We start from the raw sequence: 19,906 nt of genomic DNA on the forward strand, positions 1-19,906 counted from the left end.
GCGGTGGCTCAAGCCTGTAATCCCAGCACTTTGGGAGGCCGAGACGGGCAGATCACGAGGTCAGGAGATTGAGACCATCCTGGTGAACACGGTGAAACCCCGTCTCTACTAAAAAATACAAAAAACTAGCTGGGCGAGGTGGCAGGCGCCTGTAATCCCAGCTACTCGGGAGGCTGAGGCAGAAGAATGGCGTAAACCCGGGAGGCGGAGCTTGCAGTGAGCTGAGATCTGGCCACTGCACTCCAGCCTGGGCGACAGAGCCAGACTCCATCTCAAAAAATAAAAAAAAAAAAAGAAAATGTAATGATGTGCCTGGCACAATGGTTCACGCCTGTAATACCAGTACTTTGGGAGGCCGAGGTGGGAGGATCACCTGAGGTTAGGAGTTCGAGACCAGCCTGACGAACATGGAGAAACTCCATCTATACTAAAAATACAAAATTAGCTGGGCCTGGTGATGCATACCTGTAATCCCAACTACTCGGGAGGCTGAAGCAGGAGCAGCGCTTGAACCCGGGAGGCGGAGTTTGCAGGGAGAACAAAGAACCCCCCTGGCCCCCATCTGGGGGATAAAGAAGAAAATTCTATCTCAAAAAAAAAAAAAAAAAATATGTAATGATGCTTAATAAGAGGGTGAAACCTGAAGAGGAGGGTAATAAGAACAATGACCTATGATTTGAGCACTTACCATGAACCTGAGCAAATAATTTTGGACAGAACACTTTATTAATCTTTATGAGAAAAACTTATGCTATCGGTATTATTATCCTCATTTAAAAGCCAAAGTAGATGTGACTTATGATCAACTATTAAGGAAACCAAGGAAATGATGGGGAGGAAGGAGGAAGAGGAGGACACCTGCTTGTTATAACTGCTGATGCTCCAACCTATCACCTGGCCTGCTGGGAAGTCTGCTATGCACATAAAAAAAATCAAACACTGACGTTTAGGACTACAAATAGAAAAAAAAAAAAAAAAAACCCTGTGATCTTCAGGTATTAGAGGTGATGTTCAAGGGTCCAGCAGAGACCTTTCCTCAGTACTCTGTACTAGTGTAGTCACCTGCTTACTACAGCAGTGACTCCCCTCTCTAAAAGAATACAGAAATCTGGAGAGGGATGAGAAGGAAGTCAAGGGTTAGAAGCTAATTCCTATGAGGGAAAAAAAAAAAAAAAGCACAAAAGAAATTGGGAGGCCAGGCACAGTGACTTAACGCCTATAATCCCAGCACTGTGGGATGCCAGAGGATTGCTTGAGGCCAGGAGTTGGAGCCCAGTCTGTGCAACATAGCAAGACCCCCCATCTCTACAAAACATAAAAACAATGGTACATGCCTGTAGTACTAGCTACTCAGGAGACTGGGGTGAAAGGATTGCTTAAAACCAGGAATTCAAGGTTACGGTGAGCTATGATAGCACCATTGCACTCCAGCCTAGGTGATACAGCAAGACCTTGTCTCAAAATAAAATAAAATGATAGCATAAAATAAAATAAAATAAATTGGGGCATGTCACCTAGAGAATATAAATCTTAGGAGGGATTTGAAAACTCTCCAAATAGATGGAGGATATCTAGAGGATGCTGAATGGACTAGAATGTCTGAATTGAAACCCAAATACCCTCACTTTGTAGATAAGAAAATTAAGATTTAAAGAAGTGACTTGTCCGAAGTCTCATGGCCAATAGTGGAAGAATTGGGGCTAATACGAAAGTCTCCTAATTCCACATTATGTTCTTTCCACCATAACATGATAAAACCATTATCATCTTCACCAAAAAACAAATGAAAAGATCGCTGAGGTAAAATTAAAGGAAAACAATTCTGATTCAACAGAAGGAAAAATGTCTTCAAGGTTGGAGGGATAAAAGATCAGAATAAGTTACCCCCTCCCCATCAGCCCTGAAAAGACACAAGCATCTGTTCCAGTTGGCCATTTGGGAAATTAAAATTTTAAATCATTAGTTGATTTTCTAGTCCTCACTAGTGTCCTTGTGTTTCTATATCCACGTAAGTATATATTTAACTAAAATGCATTAAAATTAATGCTGACTGCAAGTGAGTATCCACTGAGTATTATGAAAACAGAGTCAGGCTCAATTCACTAGTTTCAAAAGGCATATGCCAGCTCTCACGCTGTATTTGTGGGTAAACTGGTGTCACTTTTTTGGAGAGCAACCTGGCAATAACCATTATAATTTAAAATGCACCATCCTTTAAACCACTGCTAGGAAGGCCACCTGGGAAAAGAAAGCTGAAAGCCTCCAACCGGAAACAATCTGAAAGCCTATCAATATAGTCCTGATTAAATTAAAAGGTTACATCTATGTGTGAGAGTCTATATAATTGTTTAAAAGAATGAAGTAGAACTGTTCGTGTGTCCGGGTGCAGTGGCTCACACCTGTAATCCCAGCACTTTTGGGAGGCCGAGGCGGGCAGATCATGAGGTCAGGAGATTAAGACCATCCTGGCTAACACGGTGAAACCCCGTCTCTACTAAAAATACAAAAAAATTAGCCGGGCGTGGTGGCGGGCGCCTGTAGTCCCAGCTCCTCCGGAGGCTGAGGCAGGAGAATGGCGTGAACCTGGGAGATGGAGGTTGCAGTGAGCGGAGATCACGCCATTGCATTCCAGCCTGGGCGACAGAGCGAGACTCTGTATCAAAAAAAAAAGAACTGTTTGTGTTAATTGTGAAAAGATATCCAAATACTGTATATTACTAAATCCAAGTATATATTTAATAAAAGGTGGACAGTGTATATCACATGGCTTGATTTGTATAAACTGTATACACTCATCATACATATACACAAGCTTGTGTATCATTGTATATTTTTCTGAAAGGGTACATAAATGCCTGTCCACAGTGGTTGTCTTTGGGAGAGGAATCAGCATGGAAAAAAAGGATTTTTATTTTTTATTATTTACTTTTAAGCAATGTGTGTGTGTGTGTTTGCTTTTTTGTTTTACCATGTGCAAATATTCATTTGATTTTTAAAAGAGAGTATGTGCTTAAAATGAGGGGGCTGGATTAGGTGACTGTTCAAGGTCCCTTCCAATTCCTATAATTTTATGTCCTGGAGGCATTTGGTGGGGGAAACAGAGGGATATACTGCAATGACAGTGAGTCCTGCTTTACAGCTGGGGGACACGGAGCATCATGTGATAAAACATTTCATTGGCCCTGCCACCATTAGTGGGTTAGCATCTTGGCAGACTTCATGGTGGCAGGAGAGGAAGCTGGTAAACTAAGGAGGGCTTTCCAATAATGGGAACAGAAATGAGGGCTTCCAAATATCTCAGATAGATCTTTGGAGTAGAGAAAAAAAGGCACTAACTTTTGTTAAGCATCTGCTGTGCTCCAAGCAGTCTGGCGGGGAGAAAGACTCCAGAAAACAGATCTGGAATCAGATTGCCTGAGTTTGAACCTGAGCTCTACTGCTGACCGCCATGTGAGACTGGGCAAGTCACCCCATCTCTATGTGTCTCCGTTTTATCACTTGTACATGGGGGAGGTAACAATTGCTACCTCATGGTGTTGTTACGAGAATTAAAGGAGTGAATCCATATAAAGTGCCTAGGACTGTGCCTGACACATGGTAGATGCTCAATACAGGTTTGCTATGACGATGATAGTGATTACTATTACCATGAGGACAACAAATACTCCTCCTCTTCTTCCTCCTCCTCCTCCTCCTCCTCCTCCAGGAAAATGCAATAGAGACGGAGAGGTGGGGTTGTCTGTCCATACTCACCTTCAATCTGGTCAGCAGTGAAGTCTATCTGCAGGGAGGGAAATAGAAGTGAGGGCTTGGATTGCTAAAAGCAATTGTAAAGGTCCCCAAAGGGAAGCAGAAGCAGAAGTGGCTTCCAATACAGTCTGGCCACCTCCAGCAGGCCACTCATAAGCAAGGAAGGAGACTTGTGCTAAGGGTAAAAGACAAGTCTCCTGATGAATGAGACACAACTGACAGGCTATAAAATACGGTCGGCCCTCCTCCCCAGCTTCAACCAACTCTGGATTGAAAATATTCAGAAAACAATAAATAATCACATGACAATAAAATATAATACAAAAAATATATAACATAACAACTATCACATAGTATTTACATTGTACTAAGTATTATAAGTAACCTAGAGAAGATTTAAATTATACAGGAGGCTGTGTGTAGATTATATGCAAACTTTATATAGGAGGTTTGAGCATCCTCAGATTTTGGTATCCATGGGGGTTCTGGAACCAATCCCCTACAGAGAACGAGGGACAACTGTAATGTAGACTCTGAAGTTCTCTCAATACCACTTATTAAGTGATGGCTCCAGGTAAGAGAGAAAGAGAAAGAAAAATTCCCTGGATCATTGTAGAACCTACACGGACTCCCTATTGCAATGCCTTTGGGTCAAAGGTAAATTCTTCATCCTAGCCACCCACAAACTGCCCTTCCTGTTGCCCCTTCAATCTCTTCCTAGTCCACAGTCCTCTGACAAGCTGCACTTCTGCCCTCTTTGGGCACCACCACTCCCCACCCTTGGACTCCTCTTTCTATTTGATTCCGATTTTAAATCCACTCCCTTCGATGAAGGCTTCCCACACCCCATCCTACTCCAGCCCCTCCTTCCGCACATGTCCCTAGTTAAGTACAATTTATAAGAGGCCATTGGTTTGTACTGAGCTCCTATACTAGGCCCAACAGACCAAACCAAAATAGATTCACTCATACTGAAGTTCCATGTCACCAAGCTGAAACTAAGTTGTTCATCTGATTCTCCAAGAAATCAGGAAAGTGAGAGATAATAGCCAGATCCCCAAACAGGACAGTTTCAGCCAGCGTGATAAGAAAGTGCCATCTGTTTTAACGTTTATAAGAAAAGTAACTTTGCAATGACCAATTTGCATTTTGCTCTTTGTTTCTGCTTGCCTCCGCCCTTCTCTGTCTATAATACCACCTCCTCTGCTCGGCTGGTTGTTGCCAGATTCTAGACTCAAACATAAAAGCCAATTCAGATCTTAAAACTGAATGTGCTGTAATTTTGCCTTCTGACACACTCTTAGGCACTCTGGGACAGCAAGAGTAGCATGGGCCCTCCATGCTTCCTAATTGTTTCCAGTTATGCCTTTATGTGCACTCTGTCTCCTTGAAGCCACTGTCCCCTCAGGCAAGGATTCTGGTTATTGTTCACTGAAATGCTCAGTACACAGTAGGCACTGAAAAAATATTTGTTGCAGGAAGTAATACATTTTGGACTTCCCCCTCATAATGCACAATAATTTAAAGCTGAGTACAGAAGAGGAGAGTGAATGACAATGGCCAAGCCTAAGTCATCATTTTATTTTATTTTATTTTTTATTCTTATTTTTTGAGATGGAGTTTTGCACTTGTCACCCAGGCTGGAGTGCAATGGTGCAACCTTGGCTCACTGCCACCTCTGTCTCCCAGGTTCAACCAATTCTCCTACCTCAGTAGCTGGGATTACAGGCGCCCGCCACAATGCCCAGCTAATTTTTTGTGTATTTAGTGGAGACAGGGTTTCACCATGTTAACCAGGCTGGCCTCGAACTCCTGACCTCAGGTGATCCACCCGCCTCCACCTCCCAAAGTGCTGAGATTACAGGCATGACCCACCGCACCCAGCCCAAGTCATCATTTTGATTTAAGATCTTGTATGTTACCTCATAGTCCTTACGCACCCCACCCCACCCCATCCCATCCCCTCCCCTCCCCGCTCCACTGGTGGTGGTTCCAATCCTGGAGCCTCTTGTTCAAGTGCCATCATCCCTAGTCCTAATTCTGCTGCTGCTTGTGCTGTGCCCATCCCATCTCCTCACCTCCAAGAACTGACCTCCATTCATGAGGACCCAGAGGTGGCAGCAATGAGCTGGGGATGGGTTGGGGCAGTGGGTAGTTAACCGGGTTGGAAAGAAAACTAGCTGTGGCCAGGAATAGACTTTGCCAAAAGTAGGGAGTGGTCAGAAAGTTAAAGGAACCCCCTAGATGGGGTGAAGGATGCTCTGCATTCACTCTGAGGAAAAGGCAGTTTGCCTTACTTTGCAATGCTTTAAGTACCAGGAATAAACATGTAAGAGCAATTAATGTAAAAACATAAAATCTCAATAGATGTGGTCATAACTACACACATTGGGCTTAAGTTGGCTTCTGTTCTATCTTCGAATCTTTTTTATAATTTATTTATTTATTTGTAGAGACAAGGATCTTGCCATGTTGCCCGGGCTGGACTCAAATGCCTGGCCTCAAATGACCCTCCCACCTCGGCCTCCCAAAGGGCTGGGATTATAAACATGAGTCACCTCACCTGGCTTCTGCTCTATCTTGGAGGAAAGAACCTTCTAATCAAAGGAACTGGGTAAGTATAACACAATAATAGGGAAAATGGCTCTCATAAAGATAGCTGTTTTTGTCCTACTTCAAAGCAACTTCAACAACCCCCAACAACCTCCAACAGCGCCCATGAAGACGCAGACATGGAAAAGAGGATTGCAACCAGGTGTGCAATTTCTCACGGGTGAGAAATTGAGAGAGGAGAGTGAATGAAAGAAGTGACAGGCCAAGGGAAGGACACCAGTTTGATGCCAGTAGGCAGCTGTTGCCCAGACACCAGGGACCAGGCCTGGCAACCCACCCAAAGGCACAGTGCTTTATGGGAACAAATCAGAAGTAAAGGTGAGGAGGGATCTTGAAGGGGGAAATAGCTTTTCCTGCCAGGCTCAGCTTGTAGAGGGAGTGATGTATGACCTAGAAAACCTGCAGGTGTTTTCAGGGTCCTACAGTAGCCTCAGTTTCCCCAGAGTGAGCCATAACCAAGTTCAGAAATGGGGCAATTGCCTCCATCTCTTGGCTAAGCAGTTCCACCTTAACTCCTGCCCCTTGCGGGGACTGGGTCTTTGGCATAATAATTGTAGGGTTATCCCGGCTGTGGGTATGAGAGGAATTCTCAGAGGGCAGGGAGGTCATACAACTAGAGCTCTGGGTTTTAATTTCCCTGCCTGCTTGTCACAGAACCTGGTCCTGTGCTCTTATTTTGACCCGATACCTCACCACCTCCAGCCCTGTCCTGAGGCTGAGATCCCTGGGGGCTCAGCACTCCCAACCTGTTATTTATAGCTCTTCATACCAGTAGCCACTTGACCTCTTCCATTCTGGTGCCAAGGCTTAAAACTGCTCCTCTCCAGAGGTCTCTGGCCCCCTCTCTGTTCAGCCCGCCCCTCTCCCACCAGTTCCATTCCTTCAGCAGCTGGGCCAGAGAGCTGGGAGGTCTAACATGACTGAGTCAGCAGGCAGGGCCCACACCAGCTCCAGGGAAAGGAATGTTTTGTGTGAGGAGAGCAGGGTGGGGAAAAGGAACCGGGCCCAGCTTCCTGATCCGGTTGGAGAGAGGGTCTCAGCCCCGGGTGGGCCAGTCCTCTGCGTGCTACAGATAGGAACCCAAGCTAAGACCACAGAAGGAAAGGCCTGTCCGGGTAAGGAAAGAGAAAGACAGGAATCCAAGCTCCTCTTACCTTAACCACAACCTCCTTCCCACCCTGCCCTCACCTGCCATAAGAGTGTTTGTGAGTGAAGCCTTTCCCAAACTGCCGTGCACAGGGAGGATATTCCCTGACTGTTTATATCACTTACTCCAAGTTACACTGGCAGCTCCCCTGTGTCTGTTCTCCATAAAGATATCCCACTACCTCCTAGGAAAAGGCTAGTCTATTTTACTTTGCTATGGTGGTCCTCATAATGCCTTATAAAAGGGTGGATGAATGGTTGGTTGTATCTCTCTCCATTCCCAACTAGCTGCACAAATCTAGGGTAGCAGGACAGGGCTCCCTCACAGCAGCACCTCATTCTTGATGGAAAAGGTTTATGACCCTATCTCCCCCTCATCAATCAACCCCAACACCCGCTCCACTGCCCCATGGGACTGCGGTCTGGGTCATGGACACCTAGTCCTCATCCCAGTCCGCCCCACATAAAGTAGATCTCTAAGCTCCAGAGCAAAAGGACTCTGAATGTCATCCCCACCTCTATCCCAGTGGCTGAGCCTCACTCACCTTTACACTCTTGGGGTCAAAGGCAGGTTCCTTGGGAGCCTCAGGAGCTGGGGCAGGGGCTGGTGCAGGGGCTGGAGCTGGAGCTGGCTTGGCCGCCTCCTTCTTAGGCTCAGGCTTCTTGGGAGCCATGTTGTCTTGTTGGGATCTTCGGCAGAGGAGTGATCTAAGAAGAAACCAAGAGACGTGGCGTCTGGGAGATGAGATAGGAGCCTGGGCCGCCTCCCTTCCCTTTTATCCTGGGCAGGAGCCCCCACAGAGGGGCTGGGTGAGAGCAAGAGCAACTGCTGCTGACTATAAAAGGAAGAAACGCCAGCAGGGTACAGCTGACAACTGTGTATTGTCACCAGGTTTGGGGCCACCAGCCCCCTCCCCTTCACGCCACACCTCTCTCTTCACCTCTAGGACAGGCTGATCCCTTCCTGCCAATTGGTGGAAACCCAGGAGGACCAGGGAAACAGACCTTCTCAAACATGCCAGAGCAGCCGGAGAGATGAGCTGACTTGAGCAGTTGATAACCCTCACACAAAGCCCAGGGGAGGGTGAGGCTTTTTTTAGCCCCTCCTGAGCAGAGGCAGCCCACTGCACATTCCTTCTAAGCCAAGATCCTTTAAGCTGAGAGCCACTCTGGGCCCTCAGCTCTGCCTAGAGGCCCAACTCTCCAGGCGTGGAGCTCCGAAGTAACAGCTGGTCCAGCCAAACCACACTGCCCCACACCCTCCCAACTCACAGAGTGAAAGCCTCCATTTTCCAGAGCAGGCATCCCAGAAACTCCACAGACCTCAGATCCCTAGATGTACCCCCTTACACACAACCTCAATCATTCATTCAACAAGTAGTGAGCACTTAACCCACGCCTAGGCACCTAGGAGAGAAGCAGAGAGATGTGGTAGAAAGTCAAGGAGATTGAGAGTCAGAAAACTTGGGGTCTAGTTTTCACTCTACCCCTAACTCATTCTGTGCTCTGTGTGTGTGTGTGTGTGTGTGTGTGTGTGTGTGTGTGTAGTGCTTACTACTATCAGTACTAGGAACTGTTAAGTGCTATTCATATAAAATGTCATTAAATCTTCACCACAGTCCTATAAGGTAGACACTATTTTGTTTGTTCATTTTAACAGAAACAAGGTATCGCTCTGTTGCTCAGGTTGGAGTGCAGTGGCACAGTCACATTTCACTGCAGCCTCCTCTTTCCTGGCTCAAGCGATTTTCCCACCTCAGCCTTCCGAGTAGCTGGTACTATAGGTGCGCACCACCACACCTGGCTAATTTTGGGGGAGTTTTTTTTTGTGTTTTGTTTTTTGTTTTAGTTAGAGATGAGGTCTTGCTAAATTGCCCAAGTTAGTCTTGAACTCCTGAGCTCAAGGGATCCACCAGTCTCGGCCTTCCAAAGTGCCAGGATTACAGGCATGAGCCGCCAAGCCAGTCCAGGTAGATACTATTACTATTTTCATTTTACACCTGGGGAGATTGAGACTAAAACTGGTTGAATAACTTGGCCAAGGTCACTCAAATAATTAGCTATAAGCTGGGATTAGACTCTAGATATGTCTGATTCTAAAGTCTATGCTTGAATAATGTATACGATAATCCAGTTATGGGGGAGAGGCATACAAGTTTGTGCATTCACTGGAAAGGTCAGGATGGATGCACACTGAACCGTTAACAGAGACACCTCTGGGGACCTAGGGGGTAAGGGTGGGAGGATAACAGCAATTTGCAGTTCTTTACTTTTTTCACTTCCTGTATTAATGGAAATTTTTATAACGAGCATTTACTGTTTAGGTAAAAAAAACTTAGAAAGTCAACAAAATAATTCAGAAAAATAACAACAAAAAAGCGTATGTATCCACTACACAAAACTGCTTTGCCCTGAACCTTTAGACTCGACCGTTCAGGGGAAAAGAGGAATAAAGGTGAGAGAAGCAAAAAATCACTTTGCCTTTCTAGGCCCAGTTTCCTCACCTATAAAGCAAGATTGCTAGACCACAGAACGCCTGGTTGCTGTTAGCTCCTAAGCTTGCAATTCTGGGTGCCCTGGAACCCATATCTGCCCATTCCCCAGCTCTCTAACCACAGGTTCCATGCCCCAGATCATTGCTTTCAGAGCCAGAAGGACCTTAGAGATCATCTGGCCCCATCCTGTTTTACAGGCAAGGGATCTAAGGTCCAAGGAAACATTTAAGTTGCCTCAAGACATTCAGCTACTTACAGGCAGAGCTAGTCCAACTAATTCTATTTCCTGGGGTGCAGGGCTCTCTGTAGCACACTGCTCTTCACTGCTCCTCCTGTAGCCTGTATACGCTTACTGGTGGTGACAGAGAAGCCCTCAAAGGAAACAGGCAGGAAAAAGGGCCAGGACTTGCTCAAGGGGATACTAGAATGAGACCAGGACCCAGATTCTAGCCCAGCCCTGGTCCTGAGCTGGGAAGGCGGCTCCTTTGCTCTGTTTACCTCACCTCCTCCCCTCATCTTCTGCCTTACCGCTCTTCCTTGTCGGCTACCAAACTTGATCCCTTGTACCCTCGATCGCACTTTCTATAATCCCTGTCAGTCCTCTCCCTGACCTACCCCATTCCCCACGTGGGTTGGGAGTTCAGGTTGTTGGTGATGGGGAAGGAGAAAAAGTGGAAACCCAGGCCCTCCTCCTTCTCCACCTCCACCTGCATCCCTTCCTGGACTGCATCCTGCGGAGTCTGTGAAAAAATATACAAACTGGGATTTCTGTAAAAAGCTGCAGGATAGAAGCTGGGAGACCCAGGCACTAGTCCTGACTTTGCCAGCCACTTCCCCTCTCTGGGCCTCAGCTTGCTTATTTTAAAAGGAAAAATAATCAGGAGGCTTTCAAACCATGTTCAACAGAATCCTGAGACTAGCAATCTTGCTATCTTGCTTTATACATGACATGCTTCTGGCTGCAAGGGACATAGAAAGGCCAGGCCTCGGAGCTCCTTCCACCACCCTCACTTCAGTCACCACCACTCCTGTATTTTAGATACTAGAACTCCCAGTGTGTAAAACAGTATCATTTTCTAATGGTTACATGGCTTAAATTTTTTTTAAATAATCACTGAATGGCACATACCCCCTTCCAGTTAAAACACTCATGCATACACAACAAGTTGTTATTATGTTATTGTTGTAGTTATTCTACAAAGATGTATGATCCTCAAAAGAAAAAGCTGGAAGGTTGTTCTTTTCTTTTCTTCCTTTCCTTTCTTCCCTCACCCCCCACCCCCACATTTCTTTTCTAAATTCTAAGAAGCAAAATGTTAAGTCTGCATGGGAACAGAGCTATGAGGTTAGAAAGCTGGGAAAGCCGAATGGGGTTCCGGAGGCATCCAAAATCACGCAAAGACTGTGGACTCTGGAGGTACGCAGTGATGGGTCTGAAGCCTGGTTTTGCCACTTTCTAATCTAGGCCTGAGTGGCCTCAGGACCTTTGAGGGTAAACATTTCCTTTTCAAATTGTCATGAGATTTGTATGAAATAATGTGAGTAGGGCACTGCAAACAACCCCTGCCATGTAGGAGACATTCAAAGAGATTCATTTCACTTTCCTTTGCCCAGCAGGTTGAAGCTACAGCTGCATTCAGGCTTCCAAGATTTGGAACTTCCAGAGAGAGGTCCTACATGAGAAAGGGACACGGTAAGATGACAGTGGCTGAAGGGATTTTAAGGTGTGGGATTAGGAACGATGAAGAGGTGGAAAGGAATGGAAGTGGGGGAAGGGCAGCCGCTGGGAACTCACGGTGTGAAATATTTGTGGCTCAGAAAGCATGTGGCAGGTCTCTAGGGCCAGGCAGCCTGTCTGACGGAGAACACTCAGAGAAGGCATGCCCAACCACCTGAAACCTTAGGCACAGGTGCCCCAGCAGGGGAGAAGACGCTCCACAAATCAGTTTCGGATTCGTTTTCAGCAGCCCCAGTGAAAAAAGTGCCTGGCACTTCAGAAACAACTGGAGGAGAGCTGTGGTTTCAGGCAAAGAGCCATGCATGAAGAAGCAACATGTCAACCCCTGGCCTTGTTTTAACTAAAATTCATGACGCCACGCTTCATTAGAGCCCAGTAACTGGAGTCCGAGTTTCCATCTTCTTGTGGTCTTCGTTCTGTTTCATGGCCAGTGACTTTCACCTTCAAATCTTACCACTCGAGAGAGTATCCTTCCCAGGGCCTATGACACAGACTTGCCCTACAATATGTGTTGACTCATCAGAGCCAAGGAAAGAAGATGTAGTCGTGTGAAGAGGCAAGTATGGCAGTGGGTACTGGCAGCCAAATAACTTTCTCTGGGAAGCATCTGGTGGTTTCTGAGCCAGCGTTGCTGAGGCTCACCCAAATGCTCCCATGAGGGACTTCCAATGCAGCAGATTGAAAACACAAGACAGAATTTAACACCAACCGGTTTACATCAGATGTCAAATTCAGACATAAATGCACAAAGGAGAAGTGACATCAGCCCTCATTTGGGCTGAGCTCACAAACACTCACTCCTCTTCCTCCCTTCATCTCTAACCACACAGAGCCTGCCTGTGTCCTGCTCAGAGAGAGATCCATTAGAGTCTCCTGCCTGGGAAATGCTGCTGACAGCTAGCCTGGCTTGTTAATTCCTTGTTCCTGTCACCCTCTCTCTCTCTCTCCTCTGACCAATGTCTCATAAGTCTGGACATCACAGGGCAATGCCCTGGCCAACACTATGTCAATCGTCCCCATAGAGAGTACTGGGTAATTTGGGTTTTACTGCAAGGCAGAGGTTAAGAAGGCTGATTCATGAATCAGACTGCCTGGTTTAGAGTCCTGGCTTAATTAGTTAACTTCCTTTTTTTTTTTTTTTTTTTTTAGACAGGGTCTCACTTTGTCATCCAGGCTGGAGTGCAGTGGTGAAACATAGTTCATTGCAGCCTCCATTTCCCTGGTTCAAGTGATTCTCCCGCCTTAGTCTCCCAAGTAGCTGCGACTACAGGTGTGCACTACCACACCTGGCTATTTTTTAACTTCCTTATGCTTCAGTTTTCTCATCTGTAAAATGTGACTGTTATAACGACAAGGTAGTTGTGAGGATTAAATGAGTTAATACAGATGGCACACGGAGAACAGTGTCTAGCACAAAGCAGCTACTCAAGATCTTTAGGCTTGGATCCTGATTGAACTGCTGTGATTATGGCTCCCTATCCCAAGATCACCCGCACAAGAGTTACAAAGAGAAAATACCAAGAAATGAAGAAAACCTCGAGAAACCCCTTGGGTGAAGGAGAGGGCCTTGTTTCAAATTGGTGTGTGTGTGGTAAAAGGGTGGCTTTGATTAGAGGCAGGATGTGACCAGGCACAGCTGTGGAATGATTAAAAAAAGAAAAAGAGCTCTCAGGGTTCTGATCTCTTGTTTCCTCCATCACTGTCTTATAACAAACAGTGCTACTCCCTCACTTGCCATGTGGTCCGGGTGTTGGTAAGAGTAACAGCAAAGTACTGGAGATGCACTGTGCTTGTGATCAAAACAAGTAAGGGGGCAACCCAACTTTAGACAGATGTTCCCCCTCCTTAGCCCTCTAAATGTCCAGGGCAGGTGAACTACAATCTAAGAAGCATTTCGGCCACAGACGCGGTGGCTCACACCTGTACTCCTAAGGCTCCTTTTCCTAGGCAGGAGGGCAAAGGGCAAAGCCCTGACATGAAGAGTTATTTTATGAGGCTGGGCCTGATGGACTTGGGAGTTTGGGGGCCAAGGGTCCTCAGTTTTAGGGCTCATTCACCCCGGCCTTCAACCTCTAAGCTCAATGGCACCAGTATGCATTGTTGGACAGAACAACCTATACGGCCAAGGACAAAATAACAAGACACCTGAATAGCACAACTAATCCGAAAGGATACAACTCACTTGATTACACAGTGTAACTTAAGTGGAAATATGACAACAGATGGACCAAGATTTTAAAAGTAGCCCAAAAATCATGCTAAAAGAGATAAAGGAAAATATTACTAATATGACACCTGGACAAGAAAATGTAAAGAACAAACAGAATGGCCGGGCGCGGTGGCTCAAGCCTGTAATCCCAGCACTTTGGGAGGCCGAGACGGGTGGATCACGAGGTCAGGAGATCGAGACCATCCTGGTCTACATGGTGAAACCCCGTCTCCACTAAAAAATACAAAAAACTAGCTGGGCGAGATGGCGGGCGCCTGTAGTCCCAGCTACTCGGGAGGCTGAGGCAGGAGAATGGCGTAAACTTGGGAGGCGGAGCTTGCAGTGAGCCGAGATCATGCCACTGCACTCCAGCCTGGGCAACAAAGCGAGACTCCGTCTCAAAAAAAAAAAAATAAATAAAAATAAAAAAATAAAAAAAAAAGAACAAACAGAATATCAACTATAAAAAGTATAATAGATGAAATAAGAAAAAATATTTTTAAAAAACAAGCAGGCCGGGCGCAGTGGCTCACGCCTGTAATCCTAGCACTTTGGGAGGCCGAGGCAGGCGGATCACGAAGTCAGGAGATCAAGACCATCCTGGCTAACATGGTGAAACCCTGTTTCTACTAAAAATACAAAAAATTAGTTGGGTGTGTTGGCAGGCACCTGTAGTACCAGCTACTCAGGAGGCTGAGGCTGGAGAATGGCGTGAATCCAGAAGGCAGTGCTTGCTGTGAGCCGAGATAGCACCACTGCAGTCCAGCCCGGGGACAGAGCGAGACTCTGTCTCAAAAAAAAAAAAAGCAGATACCTTATGTATGAAAAAGTAATCACCAAAATAGAGCACACAATAGATTTGAAAAGTGGCAGAATAGATATAGCTGGCAAACCAATTAGGGAATTGAAAAACAAAAGAGAGAATATCTCCCAGAAAAAAAAAGAGGGCAAAGAAATAGAAAACATAAAAGAAAAGCTAAGAGATATGGAGGAGAGTACGTTTATATTTAATTGACAATTTTTAAAAAGAGATATGAAGGATAGAAGTCGAAATGTTTTAGCCTGGTATTCCCAGCACTTTGGGAGGCTGAGGCAGGTGGATTACTTGAGGTCAAGAGTTCAAGACCAGCCTGGCCAACATGGTGAAACCCCGTCTCTACTAAAAATACAAAAATTAGCTGGGCATGGTGGTGCAATTCCAGATACTCAGGAAGCTGAGACAAGAGAACTGCTTGAACTAGGGAGGCAGCGGTTGCAGTGAACCAAGATTGCACTACTGCACTAGAGCCTGGGCAATAGAATGAGACTCTGTCTATAAGTAAATAAATAAATACATTTAAGCTTCAAGGAAAGAAAACATCTCTGACTTATCTAGACAGGTGCAAGAATTTATGCTCAAATTGAAACCTTTCACAATACAAATCAATACACATTATTTCAACCTAAGTATGCAGAAGATTCTAATTGTAATAAACAGAATTATGTAAATTGGCTACATAAACAAAAAAAGTTTAAAGAATGCTTTGTTGATATTAATAGATTTAGAGTTGCTTTGTGTTGATATTAATAAATTTAGAGTTGCTTTTTCAATTTATACAATACCTCTTTGAATTTCATGTGAATAATACTGAGTTGACACAAGAGTTAGTGAATTCACTTAACTTGGACAGATGTAGTTTTAAAACTGGTATGTTTTTGCTTCAAAGTCAAGTCAATTCTGCTAAAATAAATACGACTAATATGACTAATATGAAGTAGTTTTGTCAGTTTGCATGTAAACATTAAAAAAATACTTTTTTGATATTGGATTATTAGAAAACTTTTAAGTATGCTTGGAACAACTTAGGTATATGAATCTACTTTTTCAACTGTGCATTTTATGAAATCTAAATACAGATTAAGTGTTTATAATGAAAATTTACCATCCAAACTGAAATATTCTATAACAGTAAAATACATACTGGATTTTGAAGTACAAAAAAAAGAATGTGGGCCGGGCATGGTGGTTCATGTCTGTAATCCCAACACTTTGGGAGGCCAAGGCAGGTGGATCACTTGAGGTCAGGAGTTTGAGACCAGCCTGGCCAATGTGGTGAAACCCTGTCTCTACTAAAAATACAAAAATTAGTGGGTGTGGTGACGTGTGCCTGTAATCCCAGCTACTCAGGAGGTTGAGGCAGGAGAATCATTGAACGCCTGAGGCAGAGATTGCAGTGAGCCAAGATCGAGCCACTGCACTCTAGCCTGAGCAACAGAATGAGACTCGTCTCAAAAAAGAAGAAAAAGAAGAATGTAACATATCTCATATTGATTACATGTTGTAATGACAACATTTTGGGTATATTGAGCTAAATATTATTAAAAATTTTAATAATACACGCATACTAGAAGCATTACCCATTATCCGAGAACACATATAAACAAAAAAATACACATTAAAAATATTCAGTAATTGCCTAGAGTGGGTGTGGTTTGGATGGATGGGGCAATGAGATAAAAGAAAATAAATAAGTAATCTGGCCAGGCGCGGTGGTTCATGCCTGTAATCCCGGCACTTTGGGAGGCCGAGGCAGGTGGATCACCTCATGTCACGAGTTCGAGACCAGCCTCACCACATAGAGAAACCTCGTCTCTACTAAAAATGCAAAATTAGCCAGGTGTGGTGGCGCATGCCTGTAATCTCAGCTACTTGGGAGACTGAGGCAAGAGAATCACTTGAAGCTGGGAGGCAGATGTCTCAGTGAGCAGCGAGTGTGCCATTGCACTGCAGCCTGGGCAACAAGAGCGAAACTCTGTCTCAAAAAATAAAAATAAAATAAAATAAATAAGTAATTAAAGTAATTAAACAAGAAAGGTCTTGCATGGACTACTGAAGAAAGAAGGCCATAAATCAGGAAAATTATTAACCCAATTCTCTGTATATAAAAATCCTTCCCACCAAGGAGGGAGAAAATAAAAGCAATGAATAACCTGAAGGCTCAATAACTCATAAGGCCCAGAACACCAAAAATGAAAGCAGAAAAGGAGGGGAAAGGTGTCTAATATCAAAGTTCAAGGACCACAGTAAAACTAGCTATCACAACACTTTATTTGTTACTTATTTATTTTTTGAGACGGAGTCTCACTCTGTCACCCAGGCTGGAGTGCAATGGCTCGATCTCGGCTCACTGTGACTTCCACCTCCCTAGTTCAAGCGATTCTTCTGCCTCAGCCTCCTGAGTAGCTGGGATTACGGGTGCCCACCACCATGCCCAGCTAATTTTTGTATTTTTAGTAGAGACAGAGTTTCACCATGTTGGCCAGGCTGGTCTCAAACTCCTGACCTCAAGTGATTCGCCTGCCTTGTCCTCCCAAAGTGCTGGGATTACAGGCATGAGCCACAGCACCTGGCCAACACTTTAAATCATCCTCTCAAACTTCATTTCCTTGACTGCTTTAGTGTAGGTGGAGAATGCTATATGTTCGGCCTCATTGCTCAATTGTTTAAATGGTTGAAGCTCATTTCTGTACTGCAATCAAGGCAGTGCTGTCTAGTGATGTATGTGTGAACTGAATTCTGTGAGAAGGACACTGGGAGGAGGCCTGCCTAAGGTGGGTTAGAGTCTACCTAGGGATCTACAGCAGAGGGCAGGATAGCTGGTGTTTGGCAGAGATTTATAGTTGCAAAGCAGCAGAGAGCAAGTTGGAATCCTCACCAGTCATCCAAACTGCATCATCCCAGATATGCTAACAGCTACAAGGAACTTCAGAGGTTCAGAGAGAAGGAGGTGACTTGCCCAATGTCATACTGAGTTATGACAGACCTGAGACTAGAATGCAGCTGCTAAGACAACTGTGGGAGCTGGCAGAACTGATGCAGGGGTTCTCTCAGGGAGAAGCCTAGCCCCCAAGGGGGCAAGGAAGCAAGGAGACATCAACGAAAGAGATGGCCCTGGAACACACAGCATGAGTAGCTCTCAGTAAGCAAAAAGAGCCCAAATCCTTTCTCAGCAATTGGGGATATATTTTTAATGCTAAAGGTTATTCTCTTTTTTCAGTTTCCCTTTCCATCGACTTCTTTTACTTCTTGAATTCTGACTTCCTCTCTAGCACACCACCAGTGACTTCCCTGTGACTAGATCTAGTGTGCTTGTTTTGGGCCTTCTCTGCTATGCTTGTAACACCACCAACTCTCCTCTCCCTCATTCAGATTACTCTCATTCATTCATTCAACTAACACTTATTGAGGCCAGGCATGGTGGCTCACACCTGTAATTCCAGCACTTTGGGAGGCCAAGGCAGGTGGATCGCTTGAGCCCAGGAGTTCGAGACTAGCCTGGGTAACATAGCGAAATCCTGTCTCTACAAAAAACACAAAAATTAGCCAGGTATGGTGGCACATGCCTATAGTCCCAGCTATACCAGAGGCTGAGGTGGGAGGATCCCTTGAACCTAGGAAGTGGAGGTTGCAGTGAACCGAGATGGCACCACTGCTTTACAGCATGGGTGACAGAGACCCTGTCCAAAAAAAAAGAGTTTACTACAACTAACATGTATTGAGCACCTACAGTATGCAGGTCCCTTTTTTTTTTTTTTTTTTTTGAAACAGGGTCTCCCAAGAAGCTGGGGTTACAGGATTACAGGTACACATTTGTTAATGTAATGCCTTGTAAAATCTTTGTGAAACTATTTATCATTATATTAAAAGTACATATTTGTATGTCTGCATCCTCTACACCAGACAGTGAGCTCCCTGGGGCCAGGGATGGTCTCTTATTCATCTTAGTAAAAGTACCTGCAGGCTGGGCACAGTGGCTCATGCCTATAATCCCAGTACTTTGAGAGGCCAAGGTGGGAGGATCATACAACTGAAAGAAAGAAGGTGCACAACTAAAAGATGCTTTTAGTTCTGCCTGAAAACTCTCTCTCCAGTCCCAAATTCTTTCCTTGTTTGTTTGTTTTTGTGGGTTTGTTTTGTTTGTTTGCTTTGAGACAAAGTCTTGCTCTATCTCTCCAGTTGGAATACAGTGGTAAAATTTTTTTTTTTGTGAGACAGAATCTCGCTCTGTTGCCCAGGCTAGAGTGCAGTGGCGCAATCTCGGCTCACTGCAAGCTCCGTCTCCCAGGTTCACGCCATTCTCCTGCCTCAGCCTCCTAAGTAGCTGGGACTACAAGTGCCCGCCAGCACGCCCGACTAACTTTTGTATTTTATTTTTTATTTTTAGTAGAGACAGGGTTTCACCTTGTTAGCCAGGATGGTCTCGATCTCCTAACCTCATGATCCACCCACCTCGGCCTCCTAAAGTGCTGGGATTACAGACGTGAGCCACCGCGCCCAGCCATAGAGTGGTATAATTTTAACTCACTGCAACTTCGAACTCCTAGGCTCAAGAGATCCTCCCAGCTCAGCCTCCCAAGTAGCTAGGACTAGAGGCATACACAACCATGCCCAGCTAATGTTTTTTATTTTTTTGTAGAAATGAGGGTCTTGCTTTGTTGCCCAGGTTGTTCTCGAACTCCTGGCCTCAAGTGATCCTCCTGACTTGAACTTCCAAAGTGCTGGGATCATAGGCATGAGCTACTGCGCCTGGCCAAGCTTCACATTTTCAACTAACCTTTGGATATTTCTCATTTGAGGCTCTCCAAACTCAGTCTGGTTTAAACCTAGATCAGTCTCTATCTCCCAAATCACGTATCTGTAACAAAAACAAAGTCTATTCAAGACAACTACGCTGTATAGTTAATACTAAAATACAATCAATCTGTGTTTAATCCATTGCTCTGCAATTTACCCAGAGAAAAAAATGAGGCTGCTTAGAGCCTAGTTAGAAAAGAGAGAAGCAAATAATCTATTATTTGGTGGGCATCCACTCCAGATGCTATAGATATTTTTTATCTAGTAGTCAGGTATATACGTCACTTCTGAGAAAAAAAAGAGACAATAGCCACTAAGATCATTAAATTTACTCTTTTTGT

At 44.9% G+C, this 19,906-nt stretch overlaps 1 protein-coding gene across 7 annotated transcripts in view; it reads right to left on the reverse strand.

Moving 5' to 3' along the window:
• The window catches only part of MYL4 (myosin light chain 4), a 40,490-nt gene that overhangs the window by 10,484 nt on the left and 10,100 nt on the right, over positions 1 to 19,906 (reverse strand). For 3 of the 7 annotated variants that reach the window (XM_017882949.1, XM_017882947.1, XM_017882948.1), the window contains exons 2-3: positions 8,055 to 8,217; positions 3,754 to 3,781 (exon numbers count right to left, since the gene is read on the reverse strand). In XM_017882949.1, coding sequence (XP_017738438.1) covers positions 3,754 to 3,781; positions 8,055 to 8,183 — 157 coding nt within the window. In that variant the 5' untranslated portion in view covers positions 8,184 to 8,217. Of the gene's footprint in view, positions 1 to 3,753; positions 3,782 to 8,054; positions 8,218 to 8,450; positions 8,595 to 19,545; positions 19,597 to 19,906 lie in introns of those variants that run through there. The other 4 variants (XM_017882943.1, XM_017882942.1, XM_017882946.1 and 1 more) reach the window with 4 other exon arrangements.

This window comes from Rhinopithecus bieti, unplaced genomic scaffold (assembly GCF_001698545.2).
Source record: "Rhinopithecus bieti isolate Rb0 unplaced genomic scaffold, ASM169854v2 scaffold_12928, whole genome shotgun sequence".
NCBI lineage: Eukaryota > Metazoa > Chordata > Mammalia > Primates > Cercopithecidae > Rhinopithecus > Rhinopithecus bieti.